Genomic DNA, 21,580 nt, shown 5'->3' on the forward strand with positions numbered 1-21,580 from the left:
CAACCGCGACTGAATTTTTTTCGGTAGTAGTGTGCCATCTAGTGGCTAGTAGTCACTACGGTGTTAACATTTTCTCGGTGAAAGAGCACCACTATAGCTGCAAATTGCAGAAACCAATTGAACCATTCATGTTGGTTGAAAACAACGTTTTATTTCTCTAGTTCAACTAAAAAATTAGTTGAATGGAAATTAAGTGTGCCTTAGCTAAGAAATGACAGCACGTTTGATTGGTGAATTCACCTAAAAAAAATAGCCATTTCAACAAATAATTTATGATTATTAAGGGAATTATAATTAAAAAAATCTAAATTAGCATAAGTAAAATTTTTTTAAGGTGTCTCAAAAAATAACTAACTGCAACCAGAAAATCAACTATTTTTTTCGCCAAAATGCTGATTTCGGTCTTTCCGTGTGTATTCTCCGGTTTTAAGGGCTCTATCGAGGTTGATATTTCTGGAATAACTTTTTTCGGTGACGAACTTTCAGCTCATAAAATAAAAACATTATAAGACACTTGTCCGAGACGTTTTCATTTTCAAGTATTTAAATTAGATGTTATTCTTCCAAACGTCAAAACAAGCGCGTCAGCAAGAACTGAAGGTAATGCAAGGAAAAATTTTTTAATATTACCATTTAATTCTGTTATAAGTACTTAGCTACTTATAACAGAATTAAATGGTAATATTAAAAAAATTATCCTTGTAAAATCATTCTGTTCAAACACTCAAACGAAAAGTTAGTGAAGGTAATGATTTATAATGAATGTGATCTATCCTCTCTACTAGAACTAGGCAATTTTTTGAAGCACATCGATACAACCCTAGTACAAACAATCTCATGTAGTTATCCGTAAACATTGAAATACCACAATACGAGTTTAACGGAGAACTTTTAGTAGCCACTTTTGCATCACTTAAAAATTTCATAAAAATTGACATGCAACAGACCGTAAATTGAAAGTGCTACCAAATTGCCGATCCAATTAAACCAAGTTCAGAACTTTCGAGCTACATTTTTATCGCAACATATTGGCTACGTGCTTCCGTCCAAAATACGCTAGCAGGAGCCGGAAAAGTTCTGTTCACCATCTACACATTTTACTATCCCTGTCAACCGAAATGGCGAAACGCAAGAAGCCGAGAGTGTCAATTTAATTCCTCCGTAAAAGTGCTGTTCTTCCAACACCTGGTAGGATTTGCTCTCCCCTTTTTTTATCAGCGATAAAGAAACCGCCATCATTCGTAAAAATATGTCATGCTTTTGGTTGGCATCCCGTTCTTAATGTGATGCTCGTAATGGTGAATATCAAACGTTATGAAATGAAATGTTCTTTCAGGGATTCAATGGTGGCTGGCGGATCCTACATAATCATCATCATCATCATCATCATCATCATCTCCATCATCATCAACCTCTGTTGACTGCTTTCACTCGTCTTGTCGAGTGGATCCTTCAACAGTCGTTATATTGCTACGTAGAATATGGGTTTCCAAGTCCGTCGAAGGGTGGCTTCCGCGTTTGACATACAAACACACTGCAAGGTGACTGAACAGTGTGCGGGAACTCTGATTCTAAATCGTTCAAACGCGCTGCAAACTGGAGCGAAACAAGTCCGCTGGGAGTCCGCTGCATTCGGGTCGGATCAAAAGAAATCCTAAGGAGCCTCACCGCCGTCTGACTTCAGTCTAGCAACGAACGTGTGATACTTCCGGTTCTTATTGGTTGTCCCTAAGCCAAAGTACCAATACAAATGGTCGTAAGCTGCAGTGGCTTGTCGATGGATTTGATATTTCGAATGATATCTTTAACACGTACTCCAAAGTGTCGTGTCGAATATGCTTATTGAATGAAGGAGAGATATTTTTTTACGAGTTCAGTTATTGATAGTTGACATAATGTTATTCCATACGTAACAACTACAATGACATGAAAGACTGGTATTTGATACATGCGATTAAAGATTGATTTGAATATTTGCATCTTGTATATTTTGCTTCAGAATCTGTAGATAAGGAATCGCAGCATTTATTTGATTGATTTTACAAAAAGGTGAAAAAAGCATGCTAGAAGAATTTACTGGCTAGTTTTGAGGAATTCGTTCCATTTTCAATACCCTCTAACAATAAATTCAATGAAAAGATTATTTTATTCTGAATATTGATTATAGAGATAAAGTTCTTGTTTTACTTCCAGTTGTTTGGCATATTCTATTTCGATTAAACCAATTATTATTCGAGAATAAACTAACCAAGTGAAATTCTGCACTTCCGTTACTCTTGTATATGGAATTCAATCTAATAATTTTAAATCAATTTTGGTCACAGCATGTATGTAAATATTATTTACAGTTTTCATTGATATCACTACACCGCCGGTACGATAATATTGTACTACCTGTCAAAATTTGATATAAGGTAACGGCTCCCTTTTTCATCTGAGCTCCTATTTATATATCATTCCTTCGTCTCATAACTTTGAACATGCATTATATCTTTCAACGTACCTGTACCAAACTGTGGAATGTTTTAAAATGTTTAATCAATTTTTTATCGCACTTTCCCATTGAAAAAAATGGTTTTAAATCCTTCAATGATCTTGTTTTTTTCTTCATTCAAAATAAACTCACTTCATAATTTAGGAAACACTTCCGTCTCAAGTTTTGCAGTTCGTCATGTTTCTGAATTCGATTCGTCCCAAAACATGATCACTATTTCACAAAATTAAACTACAAATTGAATGTTGGATGACTTCATAGTGATTTGTTTAATCAACTTGTTTAATCAACGATTAAAGACTTTTAAAATTACTAGATAAACAATCCCATTTCGTATCGCAAGCATACCAAGTTATGTTATGAAAAAAGGTTTTTTTTCTTCTTCAAATTATCATCAACAAGTATTTTGTTGGTATCCGTGACATTAGTTTAATTATTTTATTGATATTTATATTTCAATAAAACTGTTTCGGCTTCGAATATTACCATAAAGAACATGCTAAATACTAATAAAATAACCATTGTAGCAAATCTAGTAGCACTGGTTTCATTTCGCTAGATGTCAACATAACGTTGTTAAGTATGTGTGTTTTATATCATATATCCGTAAGCCATTGTCGCGCTCACTAGAATATTCAACGAGGATTGAGTTTTATTATCAATATTCGAATATCAGTGCAAATTAACTTCAAATAATAATTCACGGGCAAAATTCCGATTCTAGAAATGAGCAAAACGAGTCATGATTTGGGGAAAATAATATATTTTCATGTTATGATAATACACCATGATTAAAATTTCTGGGATCATGATCCATTCGGACTGATTTCGCTGAAAATTAAACGTAACGCACTTGACGTTGTTGGGTATAACTTCAGGTGTGTTTCTGCTACCATGGTAATTTTGCAACATAAAATCAGTCGTTATGTGTGATTTTTGGACGATGGTCATTTTTGCAACATAAATTCAGTGAAAAGCACGACGAACTTCTATTAAAATTAAAATATTTTGTTTTTGAAAAACGACGACGCGAAACGTTTGATTTTGCATGAAAAAACACGTGTGAATCAATAATCTTAAAAACGAAACTCTATGTCGAATTATTGCAAAAAAATCGTCTTATTTATAAAATTTTGGTGAATCAATACAGCTTGTGTTGTTATATCTATGAAACAAATTAATAAAACTGGTTGAACAAAATATTTTTCCGATTTTCGTTAGATAGTGTTCCAAATTCACAATCGAAATAAACGCTTGCTCTCGCTTTTAGCAACAATGGTCACATCAAATATGTAAGAATACATTCGAACAAAACGTAACATTGATGTTTGTCAAATGAAAAGCGTAGCCGTGCTTAGTCTCTTATGATGTCAATTTTCGGTTCATTATCTTTATTTGTATGTTATATTTAATTCTCTATCAGCCGGTGGGTGGCCGATTATTAAATGAACATGTTTCAGGATCAAGTAAACATTTTCAGTAGGTCTTGCTTTTTAATGTCTGCTTTTTGCTTTACCGTTAGTCTATTAATCTATCACATCACTGGAGGCAGATTGTTCAAAGTGATATCTGGGTAGAAAATTAGAGTTACGAGCTTTGAAAGAGATGCATTCTCCAAGTAACGCATTTTCGAACCATGATTAACTTTCATGGGAGAAGAGTTATTGCTCATAATTTCATGATAAGTTAAAATGATTGGTTTCATGATTTTCTAATCATGACAGCAGTAACGGATTTCTTTCCGTGTATAAATGTTTGTTAGTGTTCATCATCAAATATCTGCACTAAACATATTCATTCTAATATGTGATACTAACAGACACTCAGAGAGAAGTTTAATTTTGTACTTCTTATTTTTTTATGAATCTCTACAAATTTGTATTAAACTCAGGAAGTCTGTATAGAATCTGTACTCTGATTTGAATCAGTATGCGAATTCAGAACTCTGTATAATACAAAAAAATCTGTATAAATGCATCTCTGGCTCTGCATTTTGTTTTAGAAGGGCTAATGCCTAAATAACACCAATTCCTTTTTGGTTTCTTTTTTAAATTTACCAGATTAACTTTACAGTAAAATGTTAAATGTTAAGCTTCGCGAAAGTGACCCAACAATTTTTAACGAATGATCCCAAACTGGTTCTAAAAATGTCATAGTTAGCATGATGCCCTTTTTAAGAAGAATTCTGACAGAGGGTAATCCATGGACATGGACATGGACAGAGGAGTGGCAAAGGAAATGGGACAGCTCAACCAAGGGCAGGTGGACACATCGGATCATTCCAAGAGTCTCCGGATGGATCGACAGACCCCACGGCGAAGTTAACTTTGGCCTGACGCAGTTCCTCACAGGTCACAGTTGTTTTAGGTGGTACCTCCACAGGTTCGGCATTGCGGCATCTCCTGCTTGCTCTGGCTGCTCAAATGAGCTTGAGACAGCAGGACACGTCCTGTTTGTCTGTCCCCGCTTTACGACACAAAGGAATGGTCTACTGGATGTATGTGGCAGAGAAACTACACCAGAGAACCTAGTCCATAGGATGTGCCATAGCGAGGAGAACTGAAACGCAGGGTCGAGAGCGGGCACCTTGCAGCGGAATTGGAGCGCAGAACAACAGGCAGCCGCGACCGCCGGCCACTAAAGAGTGATCAGCGAGCAAGCGTCGGTTCGAACGTTTTTCCCTTGTCGGGGAACTCTCCGTCGGTGTAGTCTAAATCCTCCGCCGGGGATCAGACGAGCAGATCGCGACGTAGCTCCGGTATGGATCGTCGAGGCGCCAGTGATCCGAAAGCCATCCTCCAACCAAAATCATTGGAGCGACCCAGGCACCCTGCCGATCGATCTGTTCACGGGTATCGGAGCGACGGTTACGGGAGAACTTCCATCGCCGGGGAATTCTTCGCCGGTGTAGGCAAGATCCTTCGTCGGGGACTAGCCAAGTAGAAGTCACAGCACGGAAGTCCAGTCGTCGGGGCACCAGTGAACCGGAAGCTATGCTCCGACCGGAATCACCGGTTCAACCTTGGCACTCCTTCGAGTGTCCCGGTGGCATAACATGAACGGTCGGTGTCGGGAGAACTTCCTTCGCCGGTGTAGGCAAGATCCTTCGCCGAGGACTAGCCGAGTAGAAGCCACAGCATCGAAGTTGAGTCGTCGAAGCGCTAGTGAATCGGAAGCCACGCTCCAACTGGTATTACAGGATCGACCCAGGCATCCAGCCGTTCGCACCGTTTACGGATTTCCATCGTCGGGGATTAGCCGATTAGTTCGTGACGTAGACCAGCCCTGTACCGTCGAGGCGCCAGTGAACCGGAAGCTGAGCTCCAACTGGAATCGCCGGACCGACCTCGACCGACGGTAGGGTTGGAGAACCAAGGTGTTTTAGTGGGTAGTTCCAATTATACAGTAGTAGTCCTGTGGAGAGTCCCACGCTCTGTGCGTAAATGCATTTCATCTTGTAAAATAAAGGAAGCCGTTACCCTACATCGCGATGCATGCAGTTCTGATGCAAACATCTTTTTAAATAAACTTGAATCTATTAAAATTTTCTTTCTCAACAAAAATCACACACCAGTAACAGACATTCGTGCCTGTGATGGGATTCTATTTTCTTCAAAACGATTGAAAACTCGGGCTCATGCGTGCTCGGTACTGATGGATTAGCTTGTGTTTTAAAAATCGAACTTCGGTGTTGGTTTTTGTTTTCTTTACCGATATGAAATGAAATCGAACACTACACACTGCGAGCTCCGTTCGTAGAGGCGATGTTGTGTTTTCTTCTTCCATACCACCGCATGTATGTACAGGTGTGCTTTATAAGACGGTTTAAATTTCTTTACACTCATGACCTTGTTATTTCGGAACGACGAAAGTCAGATCCGGATGAAATTAGGGAATTATGTATAGAATCAACAAAAATTTCTTTTCATCCTAAGTTTGTAAAATCGGCCAAGCCTACGCTAAGAAAAGTAAGTTCGTTCCATTTTAGAGTTTGTGACCACTATTTTCGGTGATTCCGAAAACCAGAAGCCGGGAACTGCTATAGCCGGATTGAATACGTTTGGCCGTCAATTAACGAGCCCTATCGATTGGAACTGGTTTGAGCCCCCAGAAAACTTATTTTTCCTTGTTTTTCATCATCACTGCTTTTGTAACTGCTTGAAATGTTCAAAATTCTTTATAATGTAATTTCGGATCCAGAAGTCAAATGAAATTCAGAAATTTTGTATACAGCTATAAGACAATTCATGTAAATCTAAGTTTGTTAAAATCGCTCAAGCCATCTCTGAGAAAAGTGAGTTAGTAAGTAGAAATTTGAGTTTTTACAATAATCACCTTGTAATTCAGGAACCGGAAGTCGGATCAAGATGAAATTCAGGATTTTTTAAAAGACTATTGTTGCGCGCCGACAGGATGAATAACGAATTTCCGATTAAGTTGATCCAAATTATATTTCACGGGAAAGATATGGATTACAAAATTCATGATGCAGATGAAATATGTTAAATTGACATGAGCATTTAATTAGTATGATAATTTACGTTTACTAATCATGCCTCGCAGACGGTAATCCGTTATCCAACGGTAGAATAATTATTCACCCTGACGTGCCTAATGATCGTATAAGAACGACAGATATGTTGATTTAAATCTTGCTTTTGGTATCTAAATATAGCCGTTTCAATCACTTACCAACTATAAATTCAATTGAACCTATGCATAGAGAACATATATCTCCTTTATCGAGCTCGTTAGGTTAGCTAGCTAGGTTAGTTCACTTGTGTCATTTGAATGATATTTGTTGGTAAAATCTTAACAGTGTGTGAACTGCATTAAATTTCAATGAACGGTGTTAAAATTATGTAAATCTTTGCAATAAATAGTAAAATTGTAGTCACTCACTACACGATGCTACAATGTACTAATTGTCGATGTTTGTTCTGTTTACTAGTTCGATAAACCTTCCTGTTTCTTGACGTCTGAGTGTATTAGTAGTGACAGTCACGTACCCAGAAAGAGGGGCCCGAGGGGCCCTGGCCCCTCCCGAAATCAGAAACAGAAACAAAAAAAACCTGTTTTAATCCACCTAGTGGTGTGATGATGCCTTTCTCATATTACTCATAACATCATAAATATTACTGTGGAATTCGCAAAAACAACTGTTCATTGAATATAAATAGGAAGGTTTGTTCAAACTTAATCTAACAAACTGTACAAATCCTGTTTACCCTGTAGTTCCGGAACCGAAAGTAGTATCCAACAAATGTAGGAATGTTTTTTTTTCTTCCACCGTACCCCACGTACTGGTGCTGTACATATTGTCATTTTATATGACGATTTGAAAACTTCAACACTCATCGCCCTGTAGCTGCGTAACCGGAGATCGGATCTGGAAGAAATTTCACAGTAGCTTTAAAGATAACATGATCCTAAATTCAAATCAAGATTTGTGAAAATCGGTTCAAGCATCGCAGAGAAATCGAAGTGATTTTAGTTTTAGGAATTTTTCTTCTCCACTTTCGGTGCCCTCGGAACAGGAAAAGAGGGGACCAGTAGTGCCGAATCAAGTTTTTATGCCCACAAACTAACAAGTTCTGCAAACTAGAAGAATTTATCAGACAGTTTTATGGGATTTGTACCTGTTTTAGACCATCGTTCGTGAAAACAATACGAATGAAATTGGTAATTTTTCACTTATCACACTTTAGTTCTGGAACCGGAAATCGGATCCAGATAAAATGTTTTACAAATTTTCAGAAAACTTCAGAGACCTTTAATTTGAATCTTGGTTTGTGAGAATCGGTTCAGCCATCTCTGAGAAAAGTGAGTGCCTCCGGCCCTCGGTTAAAAAGTTGTTTTTCACAGTGATTGCATAGCCTTTCTATATGAAAAAGACAAAAAATGTTTGATACGCAGCGAGTACGTCAAAACTATATAAAATGGAATTCAAATACGAGCAAAGTAAACGACAATAATAATAAAACACTTATTTGTTCTGGATGACTGGAAAGAGAAAGTGCGCGAGCTTACCATAGTTGAGACAGATTCTGCAAGTTAGAAAGATATCCTGCCGCTGGATCTCGCACATACTTATTTAGGACTAAAAAGACGAGCGCAAGTGCACTTCGAGTACATGTTTGGCTGGATCCATTATTATACGCCAGAGAGGCTCAACGGGTCGGAAAGATCATGACACGGTTTTTCTGGGATTGTCATAGTATAGTTTTGGAATACTAAATTGATTAAAGACCGACATCGCTGTTAAAAAGCCTTACATGAAGCACATGAGCATCGCTACCATAGTTAAAATTAACGGTTTAGTGCTCCAATTACTTGCCCATCCACCTTGTTCATGTGATTTGGCCTCCTCGAACTGTCATCTATTCCCAAACCTAAAGTCATTTCTGAAACATCGATGTGAGTTTCGTTTTGTAAGTTAAGTAAAGTAAGTTTGTAGGGTCATCAACTAATATGACCTACAAATTGAAAAGATGCTTTCCATTCTCCACGAATCGAAGTAAGGGATCTATCTCGAATCACTTCTCAAAATCCATCACAAGTCTTGTGGATTTTTGTGCTCTAGAAATGGACATTTGGAAGGTCTTGAACATGTGGGATTGAAATGGCATGACAGTAAAAGTTAAAAAATTTAATACAATAACCTTCTTTCGGTCATAATCACAAATTTTATTTAAATACCTAATAATGATTCCAGTGTAAAAGTTTAAGGTGTCTGTTAAATACACCGGTAAATGGCACACCAGAAATTATCTACTTCAGCAATCTTCAGTAACAATATTTGTTCATTCTGGGCCCCTCCCGAAACCAAACCCTGGGTACGGGCCTAAGTAGTGATAATGAATACGAAAAGATGTGATAAGTTAATTGAGAATGTGGTGTTCACACGAGCAGTGCGGGCAGGTTGGCTTAGTCGTGTGATCTTTATATTCATTTATATCTTAATTTGTGGTAATCGGTTCAGCCATCTCTGAGAAAAACTAGTACACATGTTTTAATTTTTGTGCACATTTTATCCTATAGTTCCGGACCCGGAAGTCAAATCCAAACAAAATTCACACACATACAGACATTTTGCGTACTCGATAAATTGGGTCAAATGGTATATAACTCTTCAAAAGTTTCAAACTAATTGCATAGCCTTTCTATTTGACAAAGGCAAAGAAGAAACAAATTTTCGGAGCTCATTCATGTCATAGTTTTAGGCCAGAAAATGTTAATTATATTATTGTAGAATGGTACTCGATCTCAGAAAAAAAAGATCCTTGAATTCACAGTATTTGAAAGAAAAATGATCATTTTCAAAATTGTAATAAGTCAAAATGATGTAAATATGATACATCCGCTAGATGCATATGAATGGAAGCCTACGAAAGTTTTTCTCAAATCTTTAAAATATTTAACTCGAAAGCGATAAATTTCACTTCGTTAATTTTACGATGTTATTTTTACAATTTTTCTAAAAACTTTCGACTATTTCAAATATAATATCAAACATTACAGAAAACGGTCAAGTGATTCTAGAGTTATGATGGTTTGAAACAATGAGACATGGAGTAGGTAATGTCAGAGACATAACAGCGAAATTGATGCTGGACTGCACTCTTAGAAATAATGAAATTTAGGCTTGATGTAAATTCAAGCATGTCGTTCTTTCTTCATTGATAGCAAAATATCAGGTGTACAACTTTGCTTCCGCCGTTTTCTGATAGGTGGCTGTACCGGCTGAGCCTGGTCAAAATACATAGATGATAATGCCTTTAAAGTGAGTGTGTACAGTGCCTAACAAATTGTCATCGCCGTTTCAGTGACAGTTGTTCTTGTTTTCGTATTATTCACGCTCGAAAATGTCTGTTTATGTGCCCAATTCTCGCCATTTGCGGGAAGTTTTACTTTTCTGTTACAATTCGAAAAAAATGCAGCTGAAGCGCATCGAATGCTCTCAGAAACTTACGGTGATGCTGCTCTGAGTAAAAGAACGTGTCTGGAGTAGTTTCAACGTTTTAAAAATGGTGATTTCGATGTCGAAGACAAACATGGTGGTGGAACAGAAAGAACCTTCAATTTGGTGGGATCAGCTCGGTATGATTTACTACGAGCTCTTAAAACCGGGTGAAACCATCACAGGAGATCGCTACCGAACGCAACTGATGCGCCTTAGTCGCGCGCTAAAAGAAAAGCAGCCACAATATCAAAAGCGACATGACAAAGTCATCCTTCAACACGACAATGATCGGCCTCACGTCGCAAAAGTGGTCACCTGGAAACGCTGAAATGGAAAGTCTTGCCCCACCCGCCGTATTCCTCAGATGTCGCCCCTACTGATTTCCACCTATTCCGTTCGATGGTACACGGCCTGGCAGATCAACATTTCCAATCCTTCGAAGAGTAGGAAAAATGGATTGCTTCATGGATAACGTCAAAAAAGGACTCCTTTTTTCGAGCCGGGATCCGAAAATTGCCGGAAAGATGGGAGAAAGTTGTCGCTAGCGACGGACAATACTTTGAATAATACATCTGTAAGCACTTTTTCGCAATGAAGCTTTTAATTTAAAAAAAACGGCGGAAGCAAAGTTGTACACCTGATATTACATCTATTAACATGTAAAAATCAATTTTGCGTTCTTATAGATTAAGGCTTCAGCTAAATGACTTATGTTTACATGCTTTGAATTGTGAATGTAACAGAATCGCGACGCTCCTTTTATTTGCATCTTCAATGATGTTTTTTTTTCTAAGCGTGTGCAATCGAACTATACAGAAATTTTACGTCCTAATACTATCCAAAATCCTGCAGTTGATAGTTCCGATTATCTGAACATGTTTTTTTATTCAATATTATAGTATAATTTTAAGGCACACTGCTTAAGCTCTAAGATGCCAAGGGTATTTACTAATCTTAATTACGACTAACATAAAACTAGAATAGTATCATTATGTAATGTAGCGGTAGCGGATTCTCGAGAAGCTATCGGTAGTGGCCGGTGAATTGAATATCGCATGAGGGTCTTCCATATGCCGTTGGCGAAGATCCATGTTGGCCGCATCCTTCGGTCCGTGTGGGTCCGCGGGGTCTGAACATGTTCTTCATGATCTTTATGAGGTTCTGAAAAGGACCGTTTAAGGCATTGGAAATCTAAAGAGGACCATTCATTATATCAAGAACCGTAATTTTATTATATTCTTCAGATACTAAGAATCAGAAGTGTAAAGTTGGAGTAAAAATTGTTCTGCAATGTAGCTACCTACAGTGAGATAGAATATTGATGCGATCTTTGTTTCAGGCGTTTTAAAAATGAGACATTTTGTACATTCAAAACAGTCGATCAAAAATGACCGGAAAAAGCATTGAGCAAAATATTGTTGATGATTATATTATTTTGGATATATTATGGAAAAAACATAACGCTAATGAATCCCGATATCTCTTGCCTTTGGATTAACAAAATTTCTAACTTTTCTCCGGCATGGAAAACTGATCGGTTGATATTTCTCGAAAGCATAGAACCTTAATGTTGCACTTGTTTAACGCACTGCAAACGGAACACTAAACTGAATATTTTGTCGAATTCACACAAAACAAATTATTTTATTTCTGATTCGCATATATCAACAGATGAATAATTTCCATAGCTCTTGGTGAAATTTTTGTTACACTCAGAAGGGCCGATTCGTTAAATTCATTGAAATTCCGTTGTCGTCCGATGTTGATGTCAATGTTATTTTCTACGAAGGCAGAAACAGAATGCCGATGAAAATTTTGCCTCCTTTATGCCCCGTTTACACTTCTGCTGGCTGCCAGCATGCTGGTGTCAGTGTACTGCCCTCTTAGGAAAAAAACGTTCAACGGTGGTCCTTCGTTGGTCTAATACTTTGGATCATTGGACCACAGTTGAACGTTTTTTCCTAAGAGGGCAGTACACTGACACCAGCATGCTGGCAGCCAGCAGAAGTATAAACGGGGCATTAGAAGCGAGATGCGCAAAAAGCAAACACAAAACCAAAAATAACGAACCAAAGAGAGTGCAAATCTTTTCAACACTAAAGTTGATATTGTGAAATGGTTCTATTCAATGCTCAATTATAAAGTTTTACACATTGAATAGCAAAGGTAAAACACATTGATAAGTATAGTGTAGAATTGCGGACTATTGTTTGGTAGATTATTTTACAGTTAAATCATACAATTTAAATAAAATCTCATAAATTCTAAAACTAATAAAATTAAATGCTTTGGATTCGGAAAAGAACCGAAGATTACCATTTATCCGACTATATTTATTTACTTTGGAGGGCTTCTCATCTGTTGTAGTACATGAGTGCAAATAATCAGCTAAAATCCGAAGAAATCGGTTGCATCCCGGGTAGAAGTGATTTGCAAACCAATACCAAATTCTGTCATTAAAATCAAACATCTCAATGGAGAAATTAACATTATTTAGTTTGAAATAAGAGTTAAAATATCAAAAATCATAACAAAGCCTGCATGAGAAAATAACAACAAAATAAAAAATTCTGTCTGTAATATCAAACCAAGAACAAAATATTTATAGAAGATGAATTTGTTCATTATTTTTTATTCTAGCATTTAGAATAGAGTAATATCTTAAGTATTTCTCTTATCTGATTCTGATGCAGTTTATTAAATGGTATTTTATTTGAAGATAAAACTACTGTGTCAATTTACTTAATGAAATTGAAATAGCTCATCAACACCGAAATAAGATATTATAACTAATTTTGATGTTGAACAGATATTGTACAATGTCTTGATCCCTTGATGAAATATCACGAAAATATCAAGTATCACTCTGACAACACAGAGACATCAAGCCAAGATATGATGGTAAAATTTGTTATTATTTTGACCTTTGTTTGCTATTTACACCTACACGGGATCTCATCTGGCGAGCGGCGCACAAAATAATCTGCCTACCTATGAGCGCTTCCCTACAGTGCTAGCTAATTGCACCTAGGGATGTCGGAACGATAATCACTGCATCGGTGTAGTGCAATAAAAAAAACAAAAACGCTATAAGGAAAGATACGATTGGCTCCCGCATAACCAACTTTAATAAAAAAGCAACAAAGCAGACGGTATAGTTTCTGAATCTGGTAGCTCATTCATCAATCAAATTAGGTTGAAACAATGCCAATCGTATCGTTTGCCGGTGAGTTTCTAAATAACCCAGGTCTGTGATTTTTAAACTTTTTATATCGCGGATCCCTTCTAGAACCATATTAGTTCTCCGCGGACCTTACGGTTAAAATTACATTTGTGCGCTGGGAACATATTTAAATTCTATTTAGAAAATACCTAGTATCTATGACTAATGACGTGCAAGTTTGAACAAACGACAACAAATCAAGTATTATATGGAACTTACAGCAACACAAATCAAAACGAAATAACGGGTTTCGATCATACCATCTCAAAAACCTAAAAAAGTAATTTACGGCACTCAGTTGGGTAAACTTCAGTGTTTTGTCTCCAAAATCAAATAGGAGACGGATTTCGATAGTTTCTTACATATGAAACAATTGGTTACTACACAATTGTCCTAACCCGTTAAAAATGTTGAATATTTGAAAAGCAAAAACTGTTTTATCATAATGAATCATATTATTTTTTTATTTTTTTTAAATAACTATTTATGAATAGCTACCGATCGCCAGCTGAAAGCTGGATTCTCGAGAATCCGCGATTCCGATATTACATTACATAAAGATACTATTCTAGTTTTTGGTTAGACGACAATTAAGATTAGAAAATACCCTTGGCATCTTAGAGCTTAAGCAGTGTGCCCTAATATTATATTATACTTAGTCGATTAGTTCGAAGTTAATATTCAACTAATCAACTAATCGAATAATTAGATAAATCCAATAATCATAATCGAATAATTAATCGAGTAATCGATTAATAACCATGATAATCGATTAGTTTGAAAACTTTATTAGATTATCGAGTAATTAGGAAAATACAACATCCCTACCCGCACCGGCATATATATTCAAATGACACCCATACTAAAGTGATACGTTGTATGCATTAGTAACGACATTTATCTGGATTAAAATTCAATTTTATGATGAATCGGAAATTAAGAATATGAAAAAATCGAATTAGCTACTTGATTGATTTGATGTGGAGACACTGAAAAGAGTTGATATTCATCTCGAACCCAAAGCAGCTGCAAGTTGACTTTATTTGCACTCGTTTGGTGCACAGTTCGCTGTTATGTAATTCCTTGTTTTGGTGATCCTGACAAGCATTTCAGATCAAATACCTCTCGGTTTTCTACAAAACAAATGTACTTCGATTAAAAAATAAAGTACTTCTTTTGTTCCCGAGGCGAGAAGACTTTGAGCACTATTGCAGTTAATTAGCTCTATATTTGCTAAGTTTATGACCGAAAAAAACGTTTACCCAGAACTCACTTTATTTTCTATCGGCACACTTCACAACACCGACCACCAGAGACCACTAGATGAGAACCATATTCCGTGACAGTTTTACGATGTTTGAACAAATACAAAACCCAGCAATGTCCTTTTATTCGACCAAATTGAACAGAAAATGACAACTCAGCTGTGGACATTAAATTTTATTGCACATTGTGCAATCATCTTGGAAACTAATTTGATCTTCTCCCTCCTTCATAGAGATTAGAACGATTTGGTCGTTGTGCTAGGTTTCTTTCTGAGTTTGCGACAAAAACAGTCATTTCAATGATGAAGGATTTTTTCAATTATTACTATTCCAGTACAGGGCACTACAAGGGTAACGAAAAAAAACAGCTAATATAAATTTATGGTAATACCATTTAATATTTCAATACATCATTTCATAGTTGCCACCGAGTCGATGGAAAACAGTGAGATTCTGCGGGCACTAGTTTACACTCGATTGCGGCCATTGTGGCATGTGCATGACCGACAAAGAGCCATTCGATGCAGCTAGTAAAAAGTGTATTAAAAATTCACACAAAATGGCGTTTTAATAGATGGCTTTATTATGGTGACCAAGCCATCCTAGCTAGCCATGCCATACATATATAGAACAGTGCATATATCTACCGATATAAAAGTTCGTGTTTTCATAACAGTTTTACTGTCCAACAAGCAGGCGAAGTTGCACTGGTGCCAATGCAAGCCCGGTAGCAACAATATGCTCCAACATCACTCTATCTTTTCTCTTTCTCTTCTCCACCGCCAGATGTTCCCGATATCGTGTGCCAGGAGTATGCCGTGCCGCACATGCAGGACTTGATACCGAAGATTCCCGGCGGCTACGTGAGCGTCCGGCTGACACCGCCAACGTTGAACAATATCTTTCCGAAACCACCGCCAGTGCCACCACCACCGGAGAAGTATTACGCGGCCACCGCCATCTGTAAATCATCGACCGCTCCCACAACCCCCTCGAGCGGACAAAACAACAACCACCACCAGCAGCAGCAGCAACAGCAACTGAACGCTTACAGCGATCTGGATCACGGTGTCTCGGACGATGATTTACAGCTGAACGAGTATCCTCGGGATAAGCTGGTGATAGTGGAAAAGCTCGGCTGCGGTGTGTTTGGCGAGTTACATCTCTGCGAAACCAAAGGATACAGGTGAGTGCTAGATGTCTGGCGTGAACATATTTTTCCATCACTACCACGGGTGACAACCAACGCCCTTGCTCCTGGTATTGTCCCTACTCCCCTGCCTCGCCCAACATAAGACTTTGGGTTGCTGAAACATCATCGCAGTGGTCCAACGACGCGCAGTCCACGTGCAGGTTGGAATGTGTAGTACCCTTTCATGCGATCTAATCTGCTCAAGCTCATCGTAGTGTGCCAAGAATTTTGCCCCCGTTTCGGTGATTTTAAGCATTGCAATCGTCCACTTCACATTTCGCATTTCGTCTGTTGGAAAACTGAATGAAGGAACGGAAGGGTTGCGCTATGACAACATTCAGAATTGATTTAGAAGCGTGTGGCACTGAGCGGCGAACCAAAAAACCGGTCACCGCGGGTTATGGTGATGGATACTCAAAAACGAAAATTTGATACAGTAAGGCAATGCAATATACAGGTTATCCTCGCAGGAGAAATGGTATTTTAAGTACATGCTACGGAACACTATTGTTTGACAATAGGCAGTTCCAGGGGTGGAATGGTCCCATCTAGATTAATTTCAATTTTTCAATTTTCACTGATACAAACCTAGTAATATAGGTTGGAAATACCGAAACAAGCGTCCAAAGTAGGAAATAGAACTAGGTGCTATTTTCGAATATAAATCTAATACTACTGAAGAGGATGTTAACATTCTTGACAGCATAACTGAATGGAATTATATTATTGTTTGTTCTGTTCAGCTGTATACTTTCTCCAATAGATGTATAGAAAGTCCCGAATCACTCCTCACTTTTTGTAAATATCTGCATCTTTGAGAAGGAAATATTCAAAAATTACTCTTTGAGCGGTTAGAGAAATGGACTGAAGTACTACTCAGACGTTCTGAGACGCTGAGGTTGTGTTGGATGGTGTGCACAGAAAAAAGACCGAAATTTAATAAACACTGAAATGACCTTAGAATTCATCAAACTGCGACTTTTCCGTGAAAGTGCAATCAGTAATAATTTTGTTACTCGATTGGTTTTTGAGAAAGGAAGACTTTGAATTCGAGATTGTATTTACAAATGATTTATATTATCATACACATTTCCACTATTCTAATTGTTTGATTGTTGTCCATAATTTATTTGACACAGGAGTATTTTTTCTGTTACAACTTCCGATAGGGATAACTGTCACTTCCGATGTTTCATTCAGTTATTTAATCATGGATAGGTTTACACCAGAGCAACGCTTCCAAATTGTAAAAACTTATTTCGAGAACAACAGTTCGATTCGTAAAATGCAAAGAACATTGCATGTGTTTTTAGCATTCAAGGGCGGCTCACTGAACGTTCCATTCGTCGAGAGGTCGATAATATTGTTTTTGGAGCGAACGCAATCGACAAGATGTTCTCGAGGCACCATTACACCCAGAAAAGTGCACTGTTTGGTGTGGAATTCACGCTTGTCCTTATTTCTTAAAAAATGAGAATGAAGCCAACGTTGAATGAGACCGGGTAATCAAACCGTATGGCGTTTGTACAAACTAAAAAAAAATTCAAAAACTTTTGTCATGAATTGATTTTTCAAATAAAACCCGACTTTGGGTCAAAATTTTCTTATTGGCGAATTTCAATTGAATAAAACCTTTTTTAATCCACCTTGTGGTGAAATGATACCTTTCTCATATCAATCATTTTATCATATAAAATACTGTGGTATTTTTCAAAATAATTTTCTCCATTTCTTGAAGGAATAACCGGAATCGCTTTGTTTGGCCGTCTATTGATAATGGCTACCGATTGCAGCAGTTTTTATGTCGATTTGGTATTTTTTTAAGTAATTTGTTTTGCCCCTTTAAGTGAAGGTATGCAATTTTTAACACACTTTACCTGATAATTCCGACCAGTCATTTGAATTTTAGTTTGTAAAAAACAGGCACGCCATCTTTGAGAAAAAATAGTACGCTTATTTCCATTTTTAGCACATTTTATCCCATAACTACGGAACCGGAAGTCTTATCCAAACAAAATACGGAAATTTTGTATGGTATCACAAGAGCTTTCATTTGAATCTCCGGTTTGGAGTACACGATCACTTTTTTTCAGATACTTCTGGAATCTGAAACGAAGATCCGGTAACCAAATCTATCCAATTCGAGAAATATACGGCTATTTGAATGTATTTGATTAAATTTTGCTGTGTCATGTATAAAAATAAGCCCCCGAGAGTTAATTTTTTATGCCTAGGGAAATGTCGTCAGGGTTGTGCCACTGTCTAGGTTGGGCCATTGTTTTTTTTATTTTATATGACACGTGCTGCCATCTGTGTTATATCGTGGAAGTATTATTCTCAAAGACAGCAAACTTTTCAGTGCATTGTTTGTCACGGAGAATGTTTTGTAAAAGTTTTGTGCATTTGTCTTGTTTGCGTGCAGTTTGAGATGAACACTAGTATATAGGGTAAGCTTTTGTCATTATGTAGAGAGAAGAGGAATAAACATGATCACTACGATCGTATCCGATCACGACAAAAGATGATTGGCAATAGATAAACTGATATGTACTATAATTTGGCAGTCGAAATACAAGTCTTATGATAGAAGGTCGATCTTCTCGTTTGTTCCGTTAACAAAGAACATCCAAAGGGAGTGCTACTGATCGGTACAGTGGCTATTGTTGCAGAATTCGACCGTTCAATTACGCACTTTTCGGTGCTAGTTATACTAACGAGGTAAAACCTTCGGTGGCCGGTAACCGTATTTTTTCTATTTCGAACAGCACTGTTATAACTTTTCCAGAGAGCCATGAAGAGTTGCGTGAAAAACAACTGAAGTGTGAAGCCCTCGAGGACGCCTCAAAAACGACAAACTTCTTCTGATGATAATGAGGATCAAGACTTTCTGGAACCGATGCCCTAAAAAATGTTTGTTGATAGTTTATTAAAGCTGATTAATGTTCCATATTTGTTCATTTAAAATTAGTGTAATACATATTTCGTCCAGAATCACTAGTGGCCCAACCTAGACTACTTTTTTTTTAATTTTTTCGTTTTGTTAAAAACTTTTTTTCTATAATGCGCAGCTATTCACTCTAATTAGAAGTTTCTTATGACGGTCCAAACTCTCGAATAAGACATCAATGTCAAGAATATTCCAATATAAACAAAAGATACAAGACATATTCAAAAAGTGGTCCAACCTTGACGACATTCCCCTACCAATTTGTACTTCAGGAACCGGAAGTCGTATCCGAATGAAACTTGGTAGGATTATATATGGTTGAAAGACCTTTCGTATGAACTTACACTTGTGAAAATTGGATGAGCGATCTATGAAAAAATCGATGAAACGTTGTTAGTTCATTTTGTACATTTTACTACGTAACTCCCGAACAGAAACTCGGATCCAGATAAAATTCAATAGCAACTTATGGGATCATAAGACCTTCAATATGGATCTTTGTTGAAGAGCATCGGTTGAGAGGTCTTCGAGAAAATCGAGTGCACTTTTCCTTCATTTTTTTTTCACATTTTACCTCGTTACTCCCGAACCTGAAGTAAAATTCAATATCAACTTATGGGACAGAGAGACCTTTTATTTGATTCTGCAATCTTCAAGAAAATCGAGTGCAAATTTTTGTTATATACACACACATACAGACACTAGTGATGTCACGTATGCAGATTGACTGATTTCTGAATAACAAAGCAGATATTTGAGGATTTTACTTATTATCAAAAATGGACATTTTTGAAATTAACATCATTAACAACAAAAAAAACTAACAACATTTGACTTTCATTTTTGTTCGCTGAAACGCTAAAACGTAAAATAAAATACCCATTTATGAGTACCACAAATACTCATTTTTGACTTCGATACGAGCTGTCAAAAGTAGGGTACTTTTTGACATGTAAAACTGAATAAAATCAGACCCTGTTAGCTGTTAGCGGCGGTCAATGTTTGAAAATTTTCGATCTTGAAAAAATACAATTTTTATATGAAATTTCCGAAATAAGAATTTTTTTTAATGCCAGAAATCTTAGAATTACTTGAAACGTCGAGATTTAGTGTCATCTCGAAAAAAATTTTTTTTTTGGAAAAACGACTTTCTAGGATTTTGGAATTTTGAGATTTACAAAATCGAAATAAAAATTGAGGCCAAATGCCTTAGAATTGTCTGAAACGTCAAGATCTAGTGCCATGTCATAAAAAATTGGCACCGTAGTATACATTTATGGTGCTCAGGTAGATCCTACAGGTTTCGCACATCTCCAAGACAGCTCAATTGGTTGGGCAATTACACGGAACCATTGTATGTTCGCCTCCTTTCTGTGGAGAACACTTATTGAAAAGTTATTTATTTTTCATATTTAATTTGTTCCTGTCTCATTGAGTGTTGATAAAAATTGGCCAAAAACCGGACGAACTTTGTAGAGTAACATTCTAATGCAATATTTGACTTTTTCACGAATTAACAAAGCTAATAAATATTTTTTGTTTCAATTGTTTTTAATCAAGTGAATGGAACCATATGTCTTATCAATGTTATTATTCAAAAAACACAATTCTTTTCCGGATTCATAGTTATCTATGTCATTCCAGTCCACAATCTACACTGATATAAAAAAAAGTTTGTAAACAACCAAATGAAGTACACAAAATAAGTGTTGAATCGATAATTATTGTGACATTTTCTAGCTTACCTATCTTTGTAGATTTACCATAAATGAAACAAGTTTGACCACTTTTATCATTTTTTTCCATAAATACGTTTATTTCTTAAGGCAGTTTACATAAGTTTTTTCTTCGCCGTAGTATCACTTTTACATAAAATTCTTATCCCAGTATAATTCTAAAATAGTCACAACGTTTTAAATTTATTAAAACATATTCCTCTTATTACTTAAATATCATCTTAGGTAATTCGCCATTAATTATGAAATCTACTCGGAAATATTAGTTGAACCAAACGATTAACTTCTATAAATTATAAAATAAGCTGTTATTTTCAGACATTTTGTTGATAATTTCATAAAGAATTTCGAGTTTCTATTCTAATTTAGCTATTGGTTGAACTCATGGTCGCAGCTGGAATCAGAACTAAGTCTTAAATGGGTCCTTTAATAAATTGATACTCCAATTTTCTTTATGAAATGATAAAGAATTTTCATGTATGGAAGGTCACGACAAGCAAGAATGTCTCGAACTGGGACATTGGATAGTCTACCTTCAATACGCAAAGAATTTATTAGTTGAGATCTGACATGACTCCACACTGTTTTGTCTCAGGAGTGTAACGATTGCTTCGGACCGGTTAAGGATGAGTTTGATTGTCCCGAGTTGACAGCTCAATTCATTGGTCACTGGTCTTACAAGCCAGTTGTAGTATGTTCGAGCCTCAACCCGGAAGGATTCGTAGTATCAGTAGGGTCGTAGCACCAGCAATGTAATTGT

At 36.8% G+C, this 21,580-nt stretch overlaps 1 protein-coding gene across 3 annotated transcripts in view; it reads left to right on the top strand.

Moving 5' to 3' along the window:
* The window catches only part of LOC131426972 (discoidin domain-containing receptor tyrosine kinase B), a 702,887-nt gene that overhangs the window by 578,902 nt on the left and 102,405 nt on the right, over positions 1–21,580 (top strand). For all 3 annotated transcript variants that reach the window (XM_058589807.1, XM_058589806.1, XM_058589808.1), the window contains one exon: positions 15,732–16,131. In XM_058589807.1, coding sequence (XP_058445790.1) covers positions 15,732–16,131 — 400 coding nt within the window. The remainder of the gene's footprint in view (positions 1–15,731; positions 16,132–21,580) is intronic.

The sequence above is a fragment of the Malaya genurostris genome, chromosome 2, assembly GCF_030247185.1.
Source record: "Malaya genurostris strain Urasoe2022 chromosome 2, Malgen_1.1, whole genome shotgun sequence".
NCBI classification, from domain to species: Eukaryota; Metazoa; Arthropoda; class Insecta; order Diptera; family Culicidae; genus Malaya; species Malaya genurostris.